Source organism: Stegostoma tigrinum, chromosome 18, assembly GCF_030684315.1.
Source record: "Stegostoma tigrinum isolate sSteTig4 chromosome 18, sSteTig4.hap1, whole genome shotgun sequence".
Taxonomy (NCBI): Eukaryota; Metazoa; Chordata; class Chondrichthyes; order Orectolobiformes; family Stegostomatidae; genus Stegostoma; species Stegostoma tigrinum.
In genome coordinates, this window is record NC_081371.1 from 47,189,362 (window position 1) to 47,215,030 (window position 25,669).

The 25,669-nt window shown below is 41.9% G+C and overlaps 1 protein-coding gene across 2 annotated transcripts in view; it reads left to right on the forward strand.

Moving 5' to 3' along the window:
* Positions 1–24,458, forward strand: part of LOC125461072 (uncharacterized) — a 54,144-nt gene extending 29,686 nt beyond the window's left edge. The window contains exons 12-18 of one of the 2 annotated variants that reach the window (XM_048549423.2): positions 1,820–1,954; positions 8,520–8,710; positions 8,990–9,144; positions 10,154–10,405; positions 17,054–17,216; positions 18,613–18,769; positions 24,232–24,458. In XM_048549423.2, coding sequence (XP_048405380.2) covers positions 1,820–1,954; positions 8,520–8,710; positions 8,990–9,144; positions 10,154–10,405; positions 17,054–17,216; positions 18,613–18,769; positions 24,232–24,362 — 1,184 coding nt within the window. In that variant the 3' untranslated portion in view covers positions 24,363–24,458. The remainder of the gene's footprint in view (positions 1–1,819; positions 1,955–8,519; positions 8,711–8,989; positions 9,145–10,153; positions 10,406–17,053; positions 17,217–18,612; positions 18,770–24,231) is intronic. The other variant, XM_048549424.2, reaches the window with a different exon arrangement.
* Positions 24,459–25,669: the final 1,211 nt, after the last annotated feature.

Consider the following 25,669-nt stretch of genomic DNA (forward strand, 5'->3'; position numbering starts at 1 on the left):
AACAAGGGAGTCACAGAGTGTGGTCTCTCCGGAAAGCAGACAGGGGTGGGGATGGAAAAATGTCTTGGGTGGTGGGGTCGGATTGTAGATGGTGGAAGTGTCGGAGGATGACGCGTTGTATCCGGAGGTTGGTGGGGTGGTGTGTGAGAACGAGGGGGATCCTCTTTGGGCGGTTGTGGCGGGGGCAGGGTGTGAGGGATGTGTTGCGAGAAATGCGGGAGACGCGGTCAAGGGCGTTCTCGATCATTGTGGGGGGAAAGTTGCGGTCCTTGAAGAACTTGGGCATCTGGGATGTGCGGGAGTGGAAGGTCTTATCGTGGGAGCAGATGTGGCGGAGGCGGAGGAATTGGGAATGGGGATGGAATTTTTGCAGGAGGGTGGGTGGGAGGAGGTGTATTCTAGGTAGCTGTGGGAGTCGGTGAGCTTGAAATGGACAAGCTGGTTGCCTGAGATGGAGACTGAGAGGTCCAGGAAGGTGAGGGATGTGCTGGAGATGGCCCAGGTGAACTGAAGGTTGGGGTGGAAGGTGTTGGTGAAGTGGATGAACTGTTCGAGCTCCTCTGGGGAGCAAGAGGTGGCGCCGATACAGTCATCAATGTAACGGAGGAAGAGGTGGGGTTTGGGGCCTGTGTAGGTGCGGAAGAGGGACTGTTCCACATAACCTACAAAGAGGCAGGCATAGCTGGGGCCCATGCGGGTGCCCATGGCCACCCCCTTAGTCTGTAGGAAGTGGGAGGAGTCAGAAGAGAAGTTGTTGAGGGTGAGGACGAGTTCGGCTAGGCGGATGAGGGTGTCGGTGGAGGGGGACTGGTCGGGCCTGCGGGATAGGAAGAAGTGGAGGGCCTTGAGGCCATCTGCATGCGGAATGCAGGTGTATAGGGACTGGACGTCCATGGTGAAGATGAGGTGTTGGGGGCCAGGGAATTGGAAGTCCTGGAGGAGGTGGAGGGCATGGGTGGTGTCATGGACGTAGGTGGGGAGTTCCTGGACCAAAGGGGAGAAAATGGAGTCCAGATAGGTGGAGACGAGTTCGGTGGGGCAGGAGCAGGCTGAGACGATGGGTCGGCCAGGGCAGGCAGGTTTGTGGATTTTGGGAAGGAGATAGAAACGGGCCGTGCGGGGTTGGGGAACAATGAGGTTGGAGGCTGTGGGTGGGAGGTCCCCTGAGGTGATGAGGTCATGAATGGTGTTGGAGATGATGGTTTGGTGCTCGGGTGTGGGGTCCCCTTCCCCAACTGCATCCCTAAACCAGCCCAGTTCGTCCCCTCCCCCCACTGCACCACACAACCAGCCCAGCTCTTCCCCTCCACCCACTGCATCCCAAAACCAGTCCAACCTGTCTCTGCCTCCCTAACCTGTTCTTCCACTCACCCATCCCTCCCCCCCCCCCCCCCCCACCCCCACCCCAAGCCGCACCCCCATCTACCTACTAACCTCATCCCACCTCCTTGACCTGTTCGTCTTCCCTGGACTGACCTATCCCCTCCCTACCTCCCCACCTATCTTCTTTTCTCTCCATCTTCGGTCCGCCTCCCCCTCTCTCCCTATTTATTCCAGAACCCTCACCCCATCCCCCTCTCTGATGAAGGGTCTAGGCCCGAAAGGTCAGCTTTTGTGCTCCTGAGATGCTGCTTGGCCTGCTGTGTTCATCCAGCTCTAAACTTTGTTATCTGGGCATTGTTGATCTGTGAGGAGTTATCTAGATGTAAATTAATCATCAAAGCTCTTTTTGAGATTTTTTTTCTGTTCACTAACTGATAATGTGCATAATTCTTTCTTTACAACTATGAATCATAAATTTAAAACTATTTTCACACAGATGAGGATGAATGTGCAAATGCTACGGCTAATGATTGCCCAGTGGAATCAGACTGTATCAATACTTTTGATTCTTTCACCTGCATCTGTCATCAAGGGTACCTTGAAACCAATGGCCAGGAGAGGGTTTGTAAAGGTATAGTTCCCTTGTCATTTCAATGAGAATTGAAACTTAATGTAGACATTTTTTAAAGACACTTAACATGAACAACCTCAGGCACTTTCTACTAACTGTTTCCAGCATTCCCAGTGTATGGCACTTTCAGCAAGTTTAATTTACCTTTGGGGAGCTGGAGAGCCAGGAAAGATAGTCGAAATATTTCAAGCTGATGGCATTTCCGTCAGAACCAAATAAGTTAGATTAAATGATTCATAAGCAACTAGGTAAGAAGATTTGAGCTCTAAATATTTCACAAAGGTTTTAGAAAGACCATAAGATATAGGAATAGAAGTATGCCATTCAGTCTACCAAGTCCACTCCACCACTCAATAAGATCATGGCTGATCTGAAACCTTAACTCCACTTTTCTGCCTTTTACCTCATAACCCTTGATTTTCCTTACTGACTTAAGTCTCAGCCTTGCGCATATTAATGATCTAGCTTCAGCAAATCTACAGAGATAGTGGGGAGCTGTGATGCTCGAGAATCTGAGACAACAAGGTTGGATGAACACAGCAGGCCAAGCAGCATCAGAGGAGCCGAAAAGCTGATGTTTCAGATCTAGACCCTTCCTTCTTCAGAAATGGGGGAGGGGAAGGGGATTCTGAAATAAATAGGGAAAAAGGGGGAGGTGGATAAAAGATAGGTAAAACCGACTGATTCCTACGGTACACCCCCTCTCACCCACTTACCGGCAAAAAGGCCATCCCCTATTCCCAAATCCTTTGCCTCTGCATCTGCTCCTGAGATGAGGCATTCTACTCCTGGACATCCCGGATGTCCTCGTTTTTTAAGGACCACAACTTCCCCTCCAGTGGTCAAAAACGCCCTCTACCATATTTCCTGCAACTCATCCCTCACACCCCCTCCCCACAATAATAACCAAAACAGAATCCCCCTCATCCTCACATACCACTCCACCAACCTCCCCGGATTCAATGCGTCATCCACTGACACTTCCTCCATTGGCAATCCGACCCCACCACCAAAGACATTTTTTCCTTCCCCACCCTTTTTTTTTATCTGCTTTCCAGAGGGACCACTCTCTCTGACTCCCTTGTCCGCTCCCCACTCCCATTACCCCCCCCCTCCACCTCTCCACACCCAGCACTTTTTTTCCCTGCAATCGCAGGAAGTGCTACACCTGCCCCTACACCACCTCCCTCACCCCCATCCCAGGCCCCAGGAAGACCTCCCACATCAAAAAGATGTTCACCTACACATCTGCTAAGGTGGTATACTGTACCCACTGTTCCCATTGTGCCTGTTAGCCTAGTGCCATGCCCATCTCCTCTACATCGGGGAAACCAAGCAGAGGCTTGGGGACCACTTTGTGGAACGCCTACGCTTGGTTTGCAAAAAAACAATGTCACCTCCCAGTCGCAAACCATTTCAACTACCCCCACACCTTGGACGACATGTCCATCCTAGGCCTCCTGTAGTGCTGCAACGATGCCACTCAAAGGTTGTCGGAACAACATCTCATATTTCTCTTGGGAACCCTGCAGCCCAATGGTATCGATATGGACTGCACAAGCTTCAAAATCTCCCCTCCCTCTACCGCATCTCAAAACCAGCCCAGCTCATCTCCGCCTCCCTAACCGGTCCTTCCTCCCACCTCAGGCCCCACCCCCATCTCCTACCAACTAGCCTCATCCCACCCCCTTGACCTGTCCGTCCTCCCTGGACTGACCTAACTCCCCACCTACACTCCTCATCTCTCCTGGCTCCAACCCTGCCTTCTTGACCTGTCTGTCTCCTCTCCAGCTATCTTCTCCCTTTATCCATCTTCTATCCGTCTCCCCCTCTCTCCCTATATATTTCAGAAACCCTTTCCACTCCCCCATTTCTGAAGAAGGGTCTAGGCCTGAAATGTCAGCCTTCCTGCTCTTCTGATGCTGCTTGGCCTGCTGTGTTCATCCAGGTCCACACTTCTTTTTGTCTCAACAAATCTACAGTTTTTTTTAAAAAGAAGTTTCAGATGTACTAACCTGAGAAGAAACTCCTCTTCATTTGTCTCTGATCTGGCCCTAGACTGTTTTCCCTCTTGTAGGACAATCTTCCTGCATCTCTCCCTAGTAAACGCCTAAGAATCTTGCATATTTTGATCAGGTCACCTTTCATTCTTCTCAACTTCAATGAATGCAGTCTCAATCTCTCCTTGAGCCCCTTTCTCCATATCCAGGGTCAGTCTAGAGAACGTTCTCTGGATTGCACCTAACGCCAGAATATTTTTCCCCTTTAGATAAGGGGGCCAAAACGTCTGTATTCCAGGCATAGTCTAACTAGTGCATTTTTCTTAGAAAAAATGGTTTAGTAAGATCTTCCTACTTTTATACTCCACTTCTGTTTGCAATAAAAGCCAATATTCTACTTGCCTCTCCCATTCCCTGCTGGACTTGGATACTAGGTTTTTGTGATTCATGCACAGGGAACCCAAATCCTAAGTTACAGCTTTGTTCAGTCTTTTTCTTTCCAGTTAAAGAAAGCAAAAATTCACCTCCCTTTCATTCATCCCACCAAAATGTATAACCTCCCATTTTTCCCAAATTGTATTCCATTTGCCAAGTTTTTTTTTTGGCCACTCACTTAACCTTTCCATATCCCAGTGCAAACTATCATCACCACTTGCCTTCCCACTTCTTTTCATCTGCAAATGTGACTATTCTACGTTCACCTCTCCTAATCCAAGATACAAAATTGTAAATAATTATGGCCCTAGCATTGTTCCCTGTAGCATTCCACTAGTTATGGATTCCTAACCTGAAATGTGCCCCTTTTCCCCACTCTGTCCACGCTTACATGCCACCTCTAATATCATGGGTTATTGTCTTCTGAAGCAGCCTAATGTGTGGTATCTAATCAAGCGCTTTCTGGAAGTCTAAATATTAAGATCAGAAGTGGGATGTTCGCTAGTGATTTTGTGTGAACACTGTGCATACTGAAGCAGCCCATGTTCAAATGCAACCAGATCGAGACGATATTTGCGCTTGGGCTGACCAGTAGCAAGTAACATTCGTGCCATGTAAATACCAGGCTATGACCATCAATATGAGATATTCAGTGGTGTTACCATCACTGAATTCCCCAGTATCTCCTCATTCTGTGGGTTACCAATGACCAGAAACTCGACTGGACTTGCCACATGAACACAGTGCCTACAAAAGCAGGTCAGACGCTAGAAATACTGCAGCGAGTATCTCTCCTGACTCCTCAAAGCCTGTCCACTATCTACAAGGCACAAGTTAGGAGTGTGATGGAATACTGTCCACTTGCCTGGATGGGTGCAGTTCCAACAACATTCCAGCTTAACACCATCCAGGACAAAGCAGTGCGCTTGATTGGCACCACATCCACAAGCCCATCCACCACCATTCAGGACATACTGATGTTGGTATCTACAAAATGCAGTGCAGAAATTCACCAAATATCCTCAGACAGCACCTTTCAATCCCACAATCACTGCCATCCAGAAGGACAAGGGCAGCTGATACATGGAACACCACCACCTCCAAGTTCTCCTTCAAGCCACTCACCATTCTGAATTGTAAATATGTCATTGTTCCTTCACTGTTGCTTGGTAAAAATCCTGGAATTCCCTCCCTAAAGGGCATTTGTGGATCAACCTACAGCAGGTAGATAGCAGCAGTTCAAGGCAGCAGCTCAACCACCCCTTCTCGAGGGCAACTAGGGGATGGGTGATTAAATGCTGGCCATCTAGCAATAGCCCCCTTTTTATCTATCCTGCTTATTGTATCAAAGTATTTGAATTTGTCAGGCATGATTTCTCCTTCATGAAGCTATGCTGACTCTGCTGATTGCATTATGCATTTCTAAATGCTCTGCTATTACAGTTTATAATAGATTCTAAATATTTTCACAAAAACAGATGTTGAGATCTTTCCTTTTCTAAAATAAAGATGTTACATTGGACAACTGACTGTCTTCCATTACTTTTCCAGAATCTCAGGATTCTCAAAGTTACTATCTGTGCATCCAATATCTATATAACTGCTTTTTATTATCCTGGGATACACCCCATCAAGTCTAGGGGCTATATCTAACTTGAATTTCCCTAGTACGTTTCTTCTAGCGATATTATTTATTTCCTATCCCTTGTTAGCGTCCGGATTATGTGTTTCTATTATTTGAAGATTGTTGCAAAGTATTTATTCCACTCCTTTTGCCACTTCCTGATTTCTCACATGAATTTCCCTATTCTCATTCTCCTCAGGGACTTGTGTTCACTTTATGGCCTTTTTAAAAATATTTAAAGAAGCTTTTACAGTCCAACTTGATATTACGTGCAAATAATATCAATGTTTATCTTTTCTCGCTTGATTACTTTTTTGGTAAGCATTTAGTTTTTAAAGCTTCCCTAATCCTCTAGTTTACCACTAATCTTTGCCATGTTTGTATGCTGTCTTTTTTTTCCTTTTCAATTTAATGTTTTCAATGACTTTTCTTATACCAGTAACTTGTCTCCGTCCTAGAATCTTCCTTTCTCTGTCTTTGCGGTGAGCTGTGAACTATTTTTTTAAAAAATGTCTGCTGTTGTTCCTCAACCATCATTGCTACTAAACTCCTCAAAGTTTTCTCTATCAAAGTTTGCCTCATTTCTTTTGTGACGGCCCTTTCTTGAGTTGAGCACACTTGCTCCCACCCAAGTTTCTCCATCTCAGACTGAATGAATGTTAAATTCTACAATGGTGTTAGGATCCCCAGGAAAGAGTGGCTTACGCTGAGAATTTGGTTAACTTGCTTCATTACTTAAGATCCAAAATAGCCTAATGTGTGGTTGGATCCACAACATATTGATCTTGGAAACTGTCCCAAATATACCCAATGAATTCTTCTCTGTGGCCATTTCTACAAATCTGATTTTGTAAATCTACATGAATGATTAATGTACTGCCTTTTTTGTTTAAACATTCTCTTATTATGATCTGATTTATTCTTTTGTTCCATCATATTACTACTGTAAGGGGGCCTATAAACTACTGCCAGTGTCACTTTGCCCTTGTTCCTTTCTTCCCCTCATGTGATTACTGATTTTCTGCCAAAAATACTAAGCCCACAGACTGGCTTTAGAACAATGTGGAAGTGGTGGTGGCAATTACAACAGTGTTAACTGAGCAGCTGGTACTTGGCTGTTATTACCATGGGTTCAGGAGAACTGAAATTGAGTGCTGGTGAGACTCAGCATCAGGTGAAAAGAGGCAAAATCCTTACCTGGTATGGCATACACATGACTTCACAGTGACATATCACTCTTAACTGTCTGAGAGCTCAGTTGTATCAAACACTAAAATAAAACCAAGATGTGCAGATGCAGGAAATCTGAAGTAAAAACTGAAATTGCTGGAGAAACTCCAGCATCTGTTTTCTCTCCAGCGATGTCTTTTATTTTCTTTCTTTTTGTTGAAAGCCCCTCTGGGCATTTGGAGATGGGTGACAAATGCTGCCCGAGCTAATGGCACTTACAACCGGTGAACAAATAATGACACCGTTTTTTAAAAATTTGGCTTCCTGTGCTGTATGCAGTTGCAATTAGTCATTAGACAATTTAGAACTGTTTCACAAACAATATATTAATCAAGTTTTTTAAAAACTCATCAAACAATATTTCTACAACCTCTGTCAATTCAAGGGATCAAATTGACATTTTTAGATTATTTGTAATGGCCTGTACATGTACCATCCAAAAGACTATGTCCATCATGCAAAATCTCTCCCTCAAATCATTTTAATAATGATGTTACAAAGGAGGTACTTAAAGCCCTGGGGTTCACTACTTTTTTTTTAAAAAGAGAATTTGCATTGAAAAATGGGGCTCTTGTGTTAGAACCTCCTAAATGCATTTAGAGCATAGTACACATTTCTGGTCTCTGTCATAAGGTGCAAGTGAAGATTTCCAAGGCTGATACCAACACTGGAGAATTAACTAAATGGGACTTGTTTTTTTGGTTCTGCAGAGCCACATTGGATGCAAAATATTAACTGTTTCGCTCTCCATAGGTACTGTTAGTCCTGCAGAGTTTCTCCAACACTTCATTTTATCTTTTTTTTCTCTGTAGGGACCTCTAATAGAAATCTCACAGGTTAATCTTGTAAAGAAAACTTGCATGTTCTAGTTTTGAGCATGACATAAAATAGATGATGCTCTGTAAAGAATTGAAAAGGGAATTCACGAGAAACTTTGTTACCTGGAGATGTGAGAGAATGTGGAACTTACTGCCACATGCAGGGGGAAGTAAATAACACAAACTTAGGTTGAAGAGATGGAGTAGTAGAATAGTCTGATATGGTGAGAGATTCAACATAAACACTTGACAAGTAAGGTTAAGTGGGGTCACCTTTTGCTGTAGATTCTATGATGTAGCCTAGTAGAGTAACTTCAAATACTAGGATTTCTCAGTGCTGATGTAACAGGGTATTAAACTACAGGAAGGATATTTCTGTGTCAAATGTTGCGTGTTGTAATGTACATTTCTCTCTGCTCCAGAGATTGTCTGTCTTGTTTTTGGTTTTGTCTCTTTAGATCATGGCGTGTTCACACGTTGTGAACCAGGTTTAATGAAAATAATCGTATCAAAAGAATTTTTAGCAGATCGGGTGAAGACAGGAACAAACCTGGTCTTGAATGATGGTGGCTGTGCTGTCAAAGAAGGGCCAGAGTACTACACTTTCACAATCACTGAAAACCAGGATTACTGTGGAGGACAGCTGCTGGTAAGAAAGAACTTACTTTCTCACACAGAAAGCTAAGGCTAGAGACATATGTTATGTGAAGTAATGATCTAGACAGACTTCTGTGTTAATTGAATTTTCTAATACTTTAGACTTGGTATATGTGAATGAGTTTTTTCAACTTGAAATGCAAACTGAATTTAAAATTAAGTTTGAGTAAGTCTTTGAAAAATTAAAACTGGTAATAGATGAAATCTCAATTTTTTGATTGTAAAACAAAGGACATTAAAGTACTATTTTGTGTCTCCAAATTTTTTTTAGCTAAATGAGACTCACAGCATATTTAAACATGTCATCACTAATGAGTTCCATTCTGATTTAATAATCCGAGAAGAGCCACTAATATTTGAAGTCAAATGTGCCTATTTACGTAGATCCTTGGTGAACATGTCTCTGCAAGCCCCCCAACACACCAGGTAAACAATCTTTACTCTTTACATTTACCATACTTGAGTTTAATGATGATCGCTGAATGCCAAGAGAAGGGGGAGTGAGGTGGATGAAAATGACCAAGAATTTTGTCTGTCCTGCCTTTGAAAATAACAGACCCCTCTGTCTGTCTGGCAATCAAACAGCTGCCTGATTTTTTAAAAAATCTTTTTAAAGAGGTGGTTTTTGGGAACTTGTGTAGAATGTAGTTTAAAGAAAACTATAGCACAGCATGAGGTTGATCTTTAAATAATTTTTGGGATTACTATGCCCAGGTTATATCATTGTTAGTTTGGACTAATAGAAAACATCAAGACTAAATTAGAATTAGTTACGCAATACACAAGCCATTTGTACCACTGCATCTGTCTTGGCTCTTATGTTGGATGTGACTGGGTTACCCTCATGCCTCTGACTCAGAGTTTATTGGTTCAAGTCCCACGCCACTGACTTGAGTGCAAAGATCTGAGTTGATGTTCTAGTGTAAGTCATGAGGAGATGCTTCACTGTTAGAGGAGCCATCATTGAGACAAAGGGGCAATGAAAACTCATTTTTGTTCTTGATTTAATTGTGAAGATTTCACGTCACTACTTTTGAAGAAAAGGAGTAATGGTGAAGGGAGTGCTGTTAGATAATACCAATGTCCTATCCACTGTTTATCCCCAAATTTACAGCCAAAAAGTGCTTTATAGCCAGTGAAGCTCAGCCATGTCTAAAGGCACTCTAAATACAAGTCTGGATTTCTACATAAACTACTACCCAGCTTCCTTCATCCAGTCTCAATATATTCTCTGTTCCTTTCTTCATAGTATTTACTCAGATTCCCTTTAAATATAACTCAGCCAAATCTGCTTCATTTGTTGGCGAGCCTCACGTTGTAAACCATTCTCCTGGATTTGTTTGTGGCTCATTTCTATTTGTGGTCTAGCTTTGCCTTTTGACGTATTACAAGTCCATGACACTTCACAATTGTTTTTTTCTCTTGTTTTTCTGAGGATTTTTAAGCCTATCGTGCAGTACCATGAAGAGAAGCTCCAACTCTCCATGACGCTGTACAAAGATGATACTTTTTCACCTGATGCTGTTTATGGGGCAAGTCCAGCAATTTGGCTGAATGATGATCTCTATTTGGAGGTCAAATTCTCTGGGGCTTTTGGCACTGCTTTTGTTCTGCAAATAGCTTCATGTTGGGCAACGACCACACCTGACTCTCGAGAGAAGAGGAAATTCCACTTCCTTCAAGATGGGTGAGTAGAATATTCTCTGTCATTTTAATTGAATAAAAGACTTGAGGAAAAACTGCTAGCCTCAGTTCTATTTTCAGTTTTGTCCTTTTTTATTAGTTCCTTTTGTAGTTGTGAAGGGTTTTGATAGAGTAAACAAAGTGGTTGGGAATGAGGTGTGTTGTTCCCACTGTCAGAGGAATTGCTCATTGGATGCTGATGAATAGTGTGTTGGTGAGACCACATTTAGACTGTTGTCCACAGATGTTGATCATCTTTATTTAAGGATGGAGATAAATGCACTGGTAAACTTGCTCTCTGAACTGCCCTCAGTCTAATACGGATTATCTTGTGAGGAAAGGTTGGATAGGCTAGGATTGGATCTTTGGGAAATTAGACCAAGAGGCAACTTGATTAAACATGAGAACTAGGAGTAGGCAATTCAATCCTTGAGCCTGCTCTGTCATTTAATACAAATCATGGCTGATCTCATCTCAACTGCAACTCCACTTTCCTACCCATTCTCCATAGCACTTCAACCCAACATTTTGAGATTCTGAAGTCTCGTAACTTGGTACGTACCGATAGGACAATCCTTTTTGTGGGAGAAACCAGAACATGTAGCCACTGTTCTAAAACAAGTGACTGCCTATTTAAAATCACTAAGAATTGTTTCCTTTTTAAGGTTCAGGGGTTTTTGAAAATCTCTTGGTAAAAGGCAGTGGAATCTGTGTTTAAAAAAACTTCATTCTGCTTTAAAAAGTGTTACTTTGAAAAACGTGCAGAAAACTTAAGTAAGCCAGTGGAATGCTGGCTTTTATCTAGAGGACTGGAGCGCAATGATGCAGAAGTTATACAAACCGTGGTAAGTTCATCACCACCATTTCACTGGTGCCCCCTCCTCCACCAGCATGACTGGGAAGACTGTAAGCAAACAGCCTTGGGAAGGATATACGGCCTTGGAGGCGGTACAAGGTAGGTTTATAAGGATGTATCAGTGATAATGGGAACTGCAGATGCTGGAGAACCCAAGATAATAAATTGTGAGGCTGGATGAACACAGCAGGCCCAGCAGCATCTCAGGAGCACAAAAGCTGACGTTTCGGGCCTGGACCCGAAACGTCAGCTTTTGTGCTCCTGAGATGCTGCTGGGCCTGCTGTGTTCATCCAGCCTCTCAATTTATTATCTAGGTTTATAAGAATGATCACTTAACCTCTCCAATCCAGGTACGAGTAGAAAATATACAAATTTAAGTCCGTTTTCTTAAAACCTGAGAAGGCTAAGGATTGACCTGATTTTGAAGTTTTTATCTACCCTGCCCTTTCCTGTTAATGTACTATAGAGAAACTATTTCCACCGATTGGGGATCCTAGAAAGAGAAGGCATAGTCTGAGAATTAGACAGACAGTTCAGAGGAGATGTTAGGAAGCACCTCTGTACATAAAGGCAGTAAATATTTGGAATGCTCTCTCTCCCAAATGGCAGTGGATGCAGAATCAGTTGTTAGACTTTACACTTTTTTTTTGATAAACAATGATATTAAAGGCTAAGGGCCAAAGGCAGGTTAGTGGAGTTTGCCATAGATCAGCCATATTTCAATGAATGGTGTAAAATGTGAAAGGGGCTGAATGGCCACCTCCTGTTCCTGTGTTCCTGAGTTCCTGATCAGGCTATTGTAAGACTCCAAAGGAAATGGCACTTGACCACAAATGCCAGCGTATCAAGTGCCAGCCTCTAAAACACTCTGTTCTATCCTTTGCCTTCAAGAATAAGCCACTGGCCAAAATGTTTGGTTATTTTATTCTGCACAAAGCCTCTGTCTCTGTCTCTGTCTCTGTCTCTGTCTCTCTTCCCACCCCCCCCGCCCCCACTGAAGTTTTTGTAGTGAATCTGGAGAAGTCTTTTTACCATAGAGCGCTACATAGTCTGTGTCACTTCAAAAATAGTCAATGCTGAGAAATTTTTTAATCAATAAGGGAATCCAGTGTTGAGGAAAAGACAGGAAAGTAAATTTTGAGGATTCCAATCAGTCATGATGTTACTGGAGCAGACTCAAAACGCTGAATGGCCTATCTTTTGCACCTTCATTTCAGTGTGTTTTGGAAGGATGTGCATGAAACTTCTGCCTGTCTGCTAACTGCTTATTTTATAAAGGTGAACTAATTTCTCTTGTTCTGGTGACAATAAGCAATGCCTTTATCTAAGAAATCTGATCTTTTGTTCTAAACCTGATTTTATAGATAGTTAATCATCTTGGTAACTGGAAAAAAATATTTTTGTTTTGTAATGAGATGCATCAGTCAGTGGGTCAAGACTAACAACACACTCCAGTGGCTGTCTGTCCTAACATGCTGAAGAAGAATCAATTGGGAAGAAGCAGTTTTGAGGCCAGAAAAATATTTGCTAAATATTGAAGTTGAAGTAAAAATCCAGCAAGACTCTTTCCTCTCTTTAGAAATGCAAAAAGGCGTGAATTTCTTCAATGGGGTCAAAACACACATCCATTACTTTCTAGTTTGGGAAATTTTAAAAAGATATTCTTCTAATATTTTAGAGCTTGGCAAAGAAGTGGCAGATGGAATTCAACACAGAAAAATGTAAAGTGATTCATTTTGGAAGGTTGAATTTGAATGCAAAAAAGTTAATGGCAGGATGCTTGGCAGTGTGGACAAAGAGGGATCTTGGGGTCCTCGTCCAGAGATCCCTCCAAAGTTGCTACCCAAGATGATCGGGTTGTAAAGGTGGTGTATGGTATGTTGGCTTTCATTGGCAGGGGAGTTGAGTTTAAGAGCCGTAAGGTTATGCTGCAGCTCTATATAACTCTGGTTAGATCACACTTTGGAATATTGTGTTCAGTTCTGGTCACCTCATTACAGGAAAGATGGGGAAGCTTTAGAGAGGGTGCAGAGGAGATTTGCCTGGACTGGAGGGCAGGTCTTATGAGGAAAGGTTGAGGGAGCTTGGGCTTTTCTCATTGGAGTGAAGAAGGTTGAGAGGTGACTTGATAGAGATGTACAAGATGATGAGGCATGGATAGAGTGGGTAGCCAGAGGTTTTTCCCAGGGCGGAAGTGTCTATTACGAGGAGATATGATTTTTAAGGTGATTGGAGGAAGGTATAGGAGAGATGTCAGAGGTAGGTCCTTTACCACTGTCAGCAGCACATTCCATGTGCCCACCACTCTGTGGAGGAGTCGGATATTTTGGAAACGTCTAAGTGACTCTTGGATAGGCACATGGGAGATAGTAAAATGTAGGGTGGGCAGGGTAGATTGGTGTTAGTGGGATAATAGGTCGGCACAACATTGTGGGCCGAAGGGCCTGTACTATTCTATGTTGAAATTATGAATATTTAAAACCTGAAACAACAGTTTAAAACTGATTTGATTTTTTTATTTTTGTTTCAACTACACGCAATATTGCTATATTTAAAATACTTAGATTCAGACTATTTTAAAATGTATAGTTTCTCCAAGAAAGAGAGAAATTAAACTAGCAACAGATGGAACGATCACGGTGGGTGCCAGATCAATACCACACAAAGGTCAAAGGTGTGTGTGTGTGTGTGTGTGTGTATAATTTTAGTTTAGCAATTTGAACACACATTTAACACCTCAGGATTACCTGTTAAAGAGCAAAAAGGTCCCAAAAGATATGATTTGCATTGAAGGCTGATTTAAGAATTGGATGAAACTTCTTCATTCTTTTGACTAGAATGTCATTGAGACACAAATTTACGGAATCCAAAGACTACTTCTGAGCAGGTGCACTGAGAATGGCTCATTGTAACTTTTCAGATGGGGAGCTAGCAAACAGAATAGTTGAGTTGGTGATTGCATTTGCTCCCATGAAAATGTCCAGCAAGTGAACTGTTTTACAGAAATAATCTTGATGTCAAAGAGCTATTGAAGGATGGTTGCAAGTATAAAGTAATTTTCTCAGATGGTTGAAGTTTGCAGATCCCTGGCACAGACTTGATAGTTGACACAATCACCGTAGCACCTGAATATAGGAAGCCATGAGGCAATACTCAGCTTTGAATCAATTTGCAAGGCGTGTGGCAGAAAAGGCCTTTTTGGTAGAAGCAGTATACTAGTGCAAAGGCCGATGTGGCTATGAAGAACCAACTCAAACTGATCATGAATAAGAAACACCTTTTCAAGCTACAATACTGGTCGTATAGTATCCTGCCTTGCATGTGAATTGGTCAAACCAGAACCTGAAGTACATAAAGGAACAATGAATGAATATGTTACACACTCTCCATCTTGTGAAAAGCATCAGTTTCATCATATAATCTGTAGTGTTCACAAAGGTCTTTTGAAAACTGGTAACCGTGTGTGATTCTAGAAGATTTGACACCTGTCCCTGTGTCAATATTCTACCGCTGCAAATTCTCATTAAAACGTGTACCCCCTAGACATGGGAAACCATGATACAGTCTGGAGGCAAAACATTGAGCATATGACTGTTCACCAGTTCTATGTGAAAAATCAATATTGTTGGATCTTAATTTTTTTTAGATTTCTGGGTTGAGATATACGACAATCCATGTAATCAGTCAGACATCAGAGTCACTGCAGGAATTATTCAAGAAATACTGAAACGAAATCAGACATTTCTGGAAAAACTCAGCAAGTCTGGCAGCAACTGTGGGGAGAGCACAAATGTGGCCAGACCTACTGAGTTTTTCCAGTAGTTTGATTTCCAGCAGCCACGGTTCTTTGTTTATTTTTCATTCAAGAAATATTTTCATAACTGAATGAGGCACTAATGATTTTGTGGAATAAAATCACTGCTATCTGCTTTGGAGAGGACTGAGCATCCAAGAGGACAGGCTGAGCAACTAGGTAAGAACCAACCCAAACTGAAGCCTTTTAAGGGATACCTCTGTTTGCAAAGATGAACGAAGAGCTGAGGGAGGAAAATAAAAACAAGATGAAGTACAAGCTCTGTATCCTCGAACCAAGACTGCCAATCTATAGGGAAAACTTGAAGCAACTCTTGGGCAAAACCGATTTTAAGGCTTGGCAGGAGCAGCTAAGAAAGCATCAGCCTGAATTCAAAGTAAGGCTGTAGGAAATGAGAGACCTCCCGAAAACAAATGGAAATGCAAGTGCATGAAACAACAAGCTGCAATTTGCAGGAGGTATTTACTTTTTAAATAAGAAAACGGGTGCTTCAGTGTGAGAAATTGAACAGGGCGGTAAACTGCTGAAACCCCTGGCCCAGGGGTTATCACTAATGACGACACCTCAGTCGACATTGCTGAAAGAGATGGATACCTCGTTTCCAAACAGCTGTTTGTAGCAGCTTGGTTTGTGCAAACCCCCTACCATTTGTATACCATGTTGCAGCAGTGAAGATACTTAACATTTAATTGACCGTTTTCAAGTGCTTTGGGAAATCCTTGCAAATCACAATTTTGAAAAGGTTTTTTTTTAATTCTTGTAAAGAGCTTGGGGACAGAATGGTGTGGAAAGAAAGCTGTGATGGAGATTAAAATAACTGGCATCTATGGAAAACAGTCACTAATTAATCAAACATGAAATTCCAGAGGTTAGTGAGAACGTGGACATCATCATAGAGGTAAGTAGACTAGCTGTTTGTCCAGCTTCCCTGTAAATATAGGGGAGAAAGGTACATAAGTTTTATCCTGGTGGGGTGAGACAAAAGGGATGGGGAAGAGGAGCATAAGTATGGACATATGCATGTTCATGTAAGCATGTAAGGCCTTTCTTTTGTTTCATACAGTGACAACTCTTTCCCTCTCCCTCCCTCAAGGTTGGGATGTGTGGGACCACCTTCGTTTTACGTTACTTGTTGGTCTAATGATGAGAGGCTGTTTGCACTATACAAGAAATAACTTGTATGTTAGTTACAGATTACATTGCTATGGCAGACATTTGTGACAGACCAAGGAGCTGGATGTTGGAATCTTGGAGTGAGAAGCTTTAAGTGTTTGTGTCATGGACAATAGAAACAGAAGAGCAGGAGTAGGCCATTTGACACCTTGAGCCTGCTCTGCCATTCATTGTGTTCATGGCTTATCTCTGTTCAATATTTTTTTTAATCCCACTTTCCTGTCTATTGAGCACTTTTTGCTGCAACAGCTATATCTACCTCCTTGGGAAATAGTTTTTGCCTCGATTACTTTACTTTATGTGAATTTTACAAGCTTGTCTTGGCAGTGTCTTTTCTGGGTGAAGACATTTTTCTCCTCCTCAGTCCTAAAAAATTTACCTCTTTTATTCTTAAACTATGACCCCTGATTCTGGATTCCACCATCAGAATCATTCTTCCTCTGTCTAACCTATCTAGAATGTTATAGGCTTTTGAGATTTTTTTTTTCCCCCAACTCCCCAATCTTCTAAACTCCAGTTAACAAAATCCTGACCAACTTGATCTCTCCTCCTATATCTGTCATGCCATTCTAGGAATCAATTTGGTAAACCTTCACTGCACTGGCTCTACAGCAAGACCAAAACTGCACACTATGTTCTAGGTGTGGCCTCACCAATGCCCTGTATATCTGTATGCTTAAGACAATCCTCTAATATTAACCCTTCCAGACCTATATACAATGATGACCATGTTGTTTCTCCTCCTGCATGCTATAATCTGTTCATGGGGTGAACAGTAAAAAAATGCTTGCTTTCCTTTTCCAATTAGCTGTCCTAATGATGAGACATTCAGGTGGCATTCTGCAAATGGAGCTTCCAGTAGTAGTCGATTTTCCATCAAGATGTTTCACTTTGTTGAAGCAGCAAACCACCCCATCTATCTTCATTGTCAAGCCAATATCTGTCATAGTGCGACCACTGATTGTGTAGTGGTAAGTTAAATATATTCTTCAAAATGGTAACCAAGCTTGTGGACATTTTTTAAGTTGTGAAAAGGTAACTATTTTCAATGGTCAGAATGCAACTAAGGTAATTGGCTTTAAACATGTTTTATTTGGACCACACTGGCTGAATAAATCAATAGTAGCCTCCAAAAGCAAATAGAGTAAATACTTGTAAGGAGCAAACATTGCAGGAATATGCTGAGAGAGATGGACAAGTGATGCTAACGGGATTGTTCTTGAAAAGGGCCATCATAGACCTGATGGGCTGATAAATCACATTCTGTGCTTTTTTTTTTGTTTTGTTTTAAAACTGTTTATGTTGTTGCCCTTTCCAAACAATGGTCCTTGGAAGTCTGTCTTTTTTTTTTTGTCCATACACAATTGGAACATTGCTGAAAAAATAAAGTTATTCAAAGCATTTTCTCTTGCACTCGTGAAGGCAGTTCATAGAAAATACCAATGTAAAGGGAAAACAGCATTTGTAATGGAAGAGGAGAATGCTGACTCTTGAGGGGTTGCTTAAGGCATGTGCACCAGTTAATGATGAGTGACTGTTAACTGTCATGCTGTGAATCAGTCTCTGTATTGGGCATTTGTGTACATTGGAAATGACACTTAAATAAAAATGGTCCCCATCTATTAAATAGACAAAGCACATACTGCCTGTTTCAACTCAACAAAAATGACAGCTATTCTATTTCACTGATTTTCTCTTGATTAATCGCCCAACCAAAAATTAAGGATTTCCTTCACTTCCGTCTCTATGCTTGTCTCTCTGTCCCCTAGAACTTCTGGGAGGTTATTTGTGTCCTCCTTCGTGAAGACCAGATCCAAATTCTACTAGTTTGTCATCTATTTCACCCGATTCTAACTGCAAGGGCCCAACATTCATCTTCACCAGTCTTTTTCCTTCACATATCTATAGAATCTTTTGCAATCAGTTTTTTTTTTTGTTTTTTGCAAGGTATTTTCATATTATGTTTTCCCCTTCTGAATTGAACCTTTTGTCGTCCTGCTAAATTTTAAACTTCTCCCAGTCCTTCAGTTTGCTGCTTTTTTTTCCTGACCAATTTATATGCCTTTTTCTGGCTTGAACGCTATCCCTGATTTTTCCCTTGTTGGCCACTTAAAATTTAAACAAAATGGCAGTTAGCAGTCAATCATCTAACTAGGACATACATGCTTCATAGCAACACATCATCAGAGTCCATTTGCCAATAGTCAGCACTCTCTCGTGTAGTTAAAATGTTCTATACCCTTCACCTTGGTGTTTCATGCAGATTCCTGAGTGCAAGACAAGTTTCAACAAAACTGATTTTTCAGCATCACTTCAGTTGTTTGTAAGTACAGAGCTTCTAATAAGTGGAGCTTTCTCTCCACCTAGAAGGAATGTTCTGCTGAGCAGTTTGCTAAAAGATTACAACGGGATATATTAGTAACCGACTTTAAGCCTGTGAACGGAATTGTCACTGTTGGACCCATCGATCTGTGGAGCACGACTGAAAGTGGGGCTTTAGATCTGGGAGGTGCAGCGACAGAATGTAAGTACCAAGGAATACATCGAGATTAGTAAAACTGCAACAGCACAAAATTAAATTTTGTTTGCAACCAGCTTGCAAAACTGGGTTTTATGGAAAAATGTTTTGAATGAGAGTTGAGATTTAACGTAAGATTTTCAGATTTTAGTGAAGCAGTAAGGAGTTTCAAACAATGGGGAAGAAACATTTGCAAAATTCACTCTGCTGCTCCTTTTTATGAGGCAAGAGGTTTGGAAATGCTGAGTGTTTAAGATGTAATATCGGAGATCTGAGAGGGTGGCTTGATTATGAAAAGTTACAAGTGATGAAGTGATCACAGAAGCAAAGATTACTGCACAAGTAAACCATTTGGCCCATTCTACCAGCATTGACTCATTATTATTCTAAAAGGCAGCTATCCCAGAATCAGTGTCATTGAATTTTTTGTGGTGAAGGAGGCATCCACTCAACCCATCATGCTAGTATAGCTTTCTGAATGAGCATTATTTTTCAGTCTCCTGCCTCTCTTGTGCAATCCTACATGGCTGTTCCTACTCCAGTCAACTCATGCCCTCTTGAATACCTCGAATGAGCCTGCCTCCTCCATGTTTCCAGGCTGAGGCTGTTCTTTTCTTCATTGTCATGTTCGCTTCTTTTGCAAATTACCTAAATATCTTTAATCGACCTGACTAGACCTATTGTAAAAATCCTTTGATCAGGTAGGGCTTGAGCACTGGTCTCCTGGCCCTGGGGAGAGAGGCACTATCACTACTGCAAGACCCCCTGCTGAAAAGTACTTGGATATTTTTCTAATCAATCTGTTCAGAGATGTTATTACACACCCCTTGAATTCACGGCTTCCTGGCCCAGAGCCAGAGACACTACCACTGCACCACTAGAGCCCCGCCGCAAATTACTTAGTCCTAGAGGCCTAACCATCTGCAAATCCTCGGATGCTGAAACAGTCCATATCCAAATGCAACATGACCTGGACGATAGCCAGTTTTGGGCTGATGAGTAGCAAGTAATATTTTGCCTGACACTTGTGTGGCACGTGACCATCTCTAACAAAACCAGCATCTAACTATCATCCATTGATATTCAATGGCATTACCTTTGAAACCCCATGATCAACATCCTGTGGTTACCATTGACCAGAAACTGAACTAGACTAGCCATATAGAGAAGACCGAAGCTAGAAGTCTTGCAATGACTAACTTGCCTCCTGATTCTTCAAAGCCTCGCCACCATCTACAGCAACTCATATTCCGCTTGGGAACCCTGCAGCCCACTGGTATCAATGTGGACTTCACCAAGCTTCAAAATCTCCCCTTCTCCCCCCACCTGCATCCCAAAATCAGCCCAGTTCTTCCCCACCGCATCCCAAAACCAGCCTAGCCTGTCTCCGCTTCCCTAACTTGTTCTTCCTCTCGCCCATCCCTTACTCCCACCTCAAGCAGCACCTCCATTTCCTACCTACTACCTCATCCCGCCTCCTTGACCTGTCTGTCTTCCCTGGACTGACCTATCCCCTCCCTACCTCCCCACCTATACTCTCCTCTCCACCTATCATCTTTTCTCTCCATCTTTGGTCCGCCTCCCCCTCTCTCCCTATTTATTCCAGAACCCTCTCCTCCTCCCCCTCTCTGAGGAAGTGTCTAGGCCCAAAACGTCAGCTTTTGTGCTCCTGAGATGCTGCTTGGCCTGCTGTGTTCATCCAGCTTCACACTTTTTGGTATCTTGGATTCTCCAGCATCTGCAGTTCCCATTATCACAAGTCAGGAGTGTGATGGAATACTCCCTGCTTGCGTGGATGAGTGTAGTTCTAACAACATTCAAGAAGCTTCACACAATCCACGAAAAAGCAACCCATTTGTTTGAAACCACTCCTTCACTGATGCACAGTGTGTTCAGTCTATAAGACACGCTGCAAAAATTCATGAAAGCTCCCTACACAGCATCTTCTAAGTATCCATGAGCACCAACTAGAAGGACAAAGGCAGCAGATGCCTGGGAATACCACCACCTAGAAGTTCCCCTCTAAGCCATTCACTAACCAAATTTGGAAATGTTTCACTGTTCCCTCAGTGTTATCTAGGTCACTATCCTGGAACTCCTGCCCGAAAGGGTCAATGGGCTAAAAGAAATGGCAGATGGAGTTCAATCTAGATAAATGTGAGGTATTGCATATTGGTACAACAAACAGGTAACACTTACACAGTTAATGGTGGGGCCTTGGGTAATGTTGCAGAACAGAGGGACCTAGGGGTTTGGGGACATTAATTCTTTGTTTGTGTCACATTATAGGGTGGTTAAGAAGGTGTTCGGCAGGCTTGCCTTCATTGCTTAGTTCTTTTTTGAGGATAGGAGTTGGGAAATCATGTTGAGGCTGTACAGGACATTGAGGCTTCCTCTGGAGTATTTTGTCCAGTTATAGGAAGGATAATTATCATGCTGGAGAGAGTTGAGAAGAGATTTACCAGAATGTTACTGGGTGTGGAAAGTTTTAAGTTGTAAAGAAAAGCTAGGACTTTTCTCACCTGGAGTGTAGGAGGTTGAGCAGTGATCTTTATAATTTTATAAAATGATGAGCGGTATAAGTGGGGTTAATGCTAGGTGCCTTTTCCCTAGGATAGGGAATGTCAAGACTAGGGGCATATTTTTAAGCTGAGAGGTTTAAAGACATGAGGAGAATTTTTTTTTAACATGGTGGTTCATGTGTGGAATGAACATCCTCAGGAAGTGTGGATGTGAGTACAGTTATAAAGTTTAAAACCCTCTTGGATAACTAAATGAATATGAAAGGTTTGGAAGGATATAGGCCAGGAGCAAGCAGGTGGGACTACTTTAGTTTGGGATTGTTCAGCCTGGACTGGTTGGACCAAAGGATTTATTTCTGTTATTTGACTCTGACTCTAACATGGACTGCAGCAGTTCAAGATGGCAGCTCTCCACCATCTTAAGGGCAACTAGGGATTAGCAATAAATGCTGGCTCACCTAGCAACATCTACATCCCATGAATGAATTTTTTGAAAAAAATTCAAAATCTGCTGTCTCTTTTATTCCAGTATTTGATTGGATATTTTGTCTAGTTTAAATTTGTCCTTGTCCCACACCCTTGCCTGTTTTATTGGTAACTCTCTAAGCTCATCAACCTGTGTGCCTGTCTGGAATCATTAGCTTCCACTCCCTTTTTCAGGTTGAAAGTTCCAGATTTAGACAACTTGGTTTCAGTGTTACAAGATGAATCGGTAACTGTGTTTACTTGGTAATTAGCAAGTTTTGAGAAGATTTGTAGCTCAGGTTGAGTTTCTGGATGTGAGTTTGCTCGCTGAGCTGGAAGGTTCGTTTTCAGACGTTTCATCACCATTCTAGGTAACATCAGTGGAGCACTGGTGTTATGTCCCGCTTCCTATTTATCTGTTTAGGTTTCCTTGGGTTGGTGATGTCATTTCCTGTTCTTGTTCTCAGGGGGGGTGGTAGATGGGCTCCAAATCAATGTTTGTTGATGGAGTTCTGGTTGGAATGCCATGCTTCTAGGAATTCTTGTGTGTGTCTCTGTTTGGCTTGTCCTAGGATGGATGTGTTGTCCCAATCAAAGTAGTGTCCTTCCTCATCTATATGTAAGGATACTAGTGAAAGTGGATCATGTCTTTTTGTGGTTAGTTGATGTTCATGTATCCTGGTGGCTAGCTTTCTGCCTGTTTGTCCAATGTAGTGTTTGTCACAGTTCTTGCAAGGTATTTTGTAAATGACATTCATTTTGCTTGTTGTCTCTATAGGGTCTTGGTAATTAAGCTGCCCTGAATAGACAGCATGAATTGTACAGTTAATTTGTGAGATTTAGAAGTGTATAACAAATTCTTAGATGACACATTTTTTGTACAACTTGTGATGGAAGCAAAGACCATGACAAAACAGGTTCTGTAGTTGCTTCAACGATGACAAGTTTTGTAGCATCCTCTGTCATAGAATCTCTATTATTATTGCATATAAGGAAGGCCATTCAGCCTGTATCATCTGCATGGGCTAGCCAACAAGCATTGTAACTTAGTGCCATTCCCTTGCTCTTCCCCTGTAACATTACATACTGTTTCAACTCAAATATTCATCCAGTGCTGTCTTGAATGCCTTAGCTGACTGCTTCCACAACATTTCAAGATGATGGTGCATTCCAGATTTTGTTTGTGTGTGTGTGTGTGTGTGTGTGAGATCACATTTTGCAGATCACCTCTTAATTCTGTGTCCTGTCATTCTGTTTTTGACTTACACAACAGTCTCTATAAATAGAGTATTTGTGTAAGTCAAGTGGACTGTCACTGAGTTTGATCATATGACACCAATAACATCACTTACGGTTTTGGGTGGACAGACAGTTCTCTGACCTTGCTGCCTGTGTGAACACCTTCATAATAAAGATCCTGGTCTTTCTTAGAAGTTAACACAGATCCCTCATGACTTTTGACTGTCTATCAGATCACCTCTTGGCTACCTTTTTTTTCCTTGAACAACAAGTCCCCAGCTGTCCTCAAATGAAGCTTCTCATCCTTGGATCCATCCAGGTCATATCTAAGCGTCTTATGCATTCTACCATAACATCTTTGCTGTTGTGCTCTGACCCTATAAATTAAAGCCTAGGAAGCTGCTGTATACTTAAACTGATCTCCATCCATCCTGTGACCCTCTGCGATCTGTGCACATATCCACGCAGATTCTTCTGCTGTTTCGCCTTTTTAAATATTACTTTTTTGTGTGCATATTATTGTCAAAGTATGTGTCTTTTTTTTTAGAAAGGAACAACCAAAAGTGTAGATGAAGCAAAATTGGAGATGGGGACAAATAAAATAAAAGGACAGATGGACAAAGATTTGGTCATTGAAGGAAGCTTTAAGGAAGGCCTTAATGAATGAGTGTGCAGAAATGCAGACTTAGTATGTGCATAACAAAGAATTAGTGGGAAATTAAAAGGAAGATTTTTAACAATAGCTTTCATGATGTCAAACACTTATCATAACTATAATGTGGTAAATGCAGTAGTCACTTTCCACACCAAGATCTGACAGTGACGAAATACACTGATCTTTGTTCCAAGGGATAAATATTGTCCAGGACAGTATACAGAACATCTCCTGTAAAACAGCACAGAGTGAGATCTATTAGCTGAGGGGGCACTTTGTTTAATGTTTCACCTCTGGTAGTGCAACACTTACCTAGTACTGCCCTGGAGTATCTGTAGATCTTTTGTGCTGAAGTCTTTCAAATTGAACTTTAATGAAACCTTCTGACTTTGTAACAGTCCTACCCACTAAGCCATGGGGTTTGTGTTAACAGCTCTGGGGGGTGGGTAATGAAATCTTAAATGACAACACATATAGGAGCTAAAAAAAGGGTTTATTTTTGTCAATGAAAAATGTCCCTTTTTTGTGGGGGGAGGTACTTTTTCATGTGACTTAAGCTACTAAATTTATTCTGTTTTGATCTACAGGGCAAGACTTGAAAGTGCTTCTTTGGTTAGCTGGTGGTTTAATAGGAATGACACTACTGATTTTGTTTGCAGTTGTTTTAATGAAATGGATTATGGTTCAAAATACACAGTCTAGAACAGCTCATGCTTGATTTGAAGGACGGGCAACTGCTCCTGCCGTTTAAAATCTCTTGGAACCTCAAAACCTAACTAAATTCAGATTCATGTATCAATAATGCTATGTTAAAATAAAGGAGAATTGATTGTGCTTTTCTGTACTGTATATTTCATGACTACTCTGTGAATCTGGGCTTTACCAAGAAAGTAGAATATTTCTGGTGGAAAAGTTAGAAATAATTTTTGTTCTACATCCACCAGCCACCTTTTTTTTTTATGAATGTCAGCTACAGCAGATTTCTCTAAGCTGCAAAGTTCTGGGTTTAAATCACATTCTTGCAAAAACACCACAAAGTAAAACTGGTAGTGCTGAACTGAGGGAGTCCTGTGCTGTCTAAGGTGCTCGACTCCCAGACGAGTTGTTACATCAAGGCTAGCTTGGATTGATACAAAAGGGAAGGAATCTGCCATTCTTGCCCAGTTTGGCCTAATGTGACTCCAAACCCACAGTAATGTAGTTGACTCTTAAATGTTTTCTGGGCAATAAATGTTAGTCCAGCCCGTGACCGCCCCCCCCCCCCCCCCCCCCACCATCCCGTGAACAGTTTGAAAAAGTATAATTGTTATTTATTATTTATTCATTAGAAATGTTATATTCTCCAAAAACATGGTCATATAAAACATGCTCTTCATCTCTAATTAATAAATACTTAATTATCATAGTGATCAGGGTGCCTTTCTTACACATATAGCACAGTGCCTCAGTGGTTAGCGCTGCTGATTCACCGTGCCAGGGACCCATGTTCAATTCCATCCTCCTGCCACACTGTATGGAGTTTGCATGTTCTCCCAATTGTCTGCACTGGATTATGGGAGGAATCCCAAGGTGTGCAGGTTAGATGAGTTGGCAGTGCTACATCGCACAATCACTGGACAGTACGGGCAGTTAAGTGGATTAGCCATGGACACTTGCAGGGTTACAGGGACACTGTCGAGGAGTTGGTTTGGGTGGGATGCCGTTCAGACTCAATGGGCTGAACAGCCTGCTTCTACACTGTATGGATTCTGTGGTAAATTAGTAGGATGGGGGTGTGAAGCAGTGATAGGGACCAGAGATAGAGGAGCAGAAATAGGCTTTTCAGGGTGCCGAATCTATGCTACCTTTCAACTGTGGCTGATGCATTTCTTGCACCTCATTCTCCTCTGTTCTTTTTGTAAATCTTGATCTCCTTTGTAATCAAGAACCCAACTTTATCAAAACCAAGAACTGTGGATGGAGATACTGAAACAAAAACAAAGTGGCTGGTCTTCTCCAGAAAATCTAGCAGCATCTCTGAAAGAA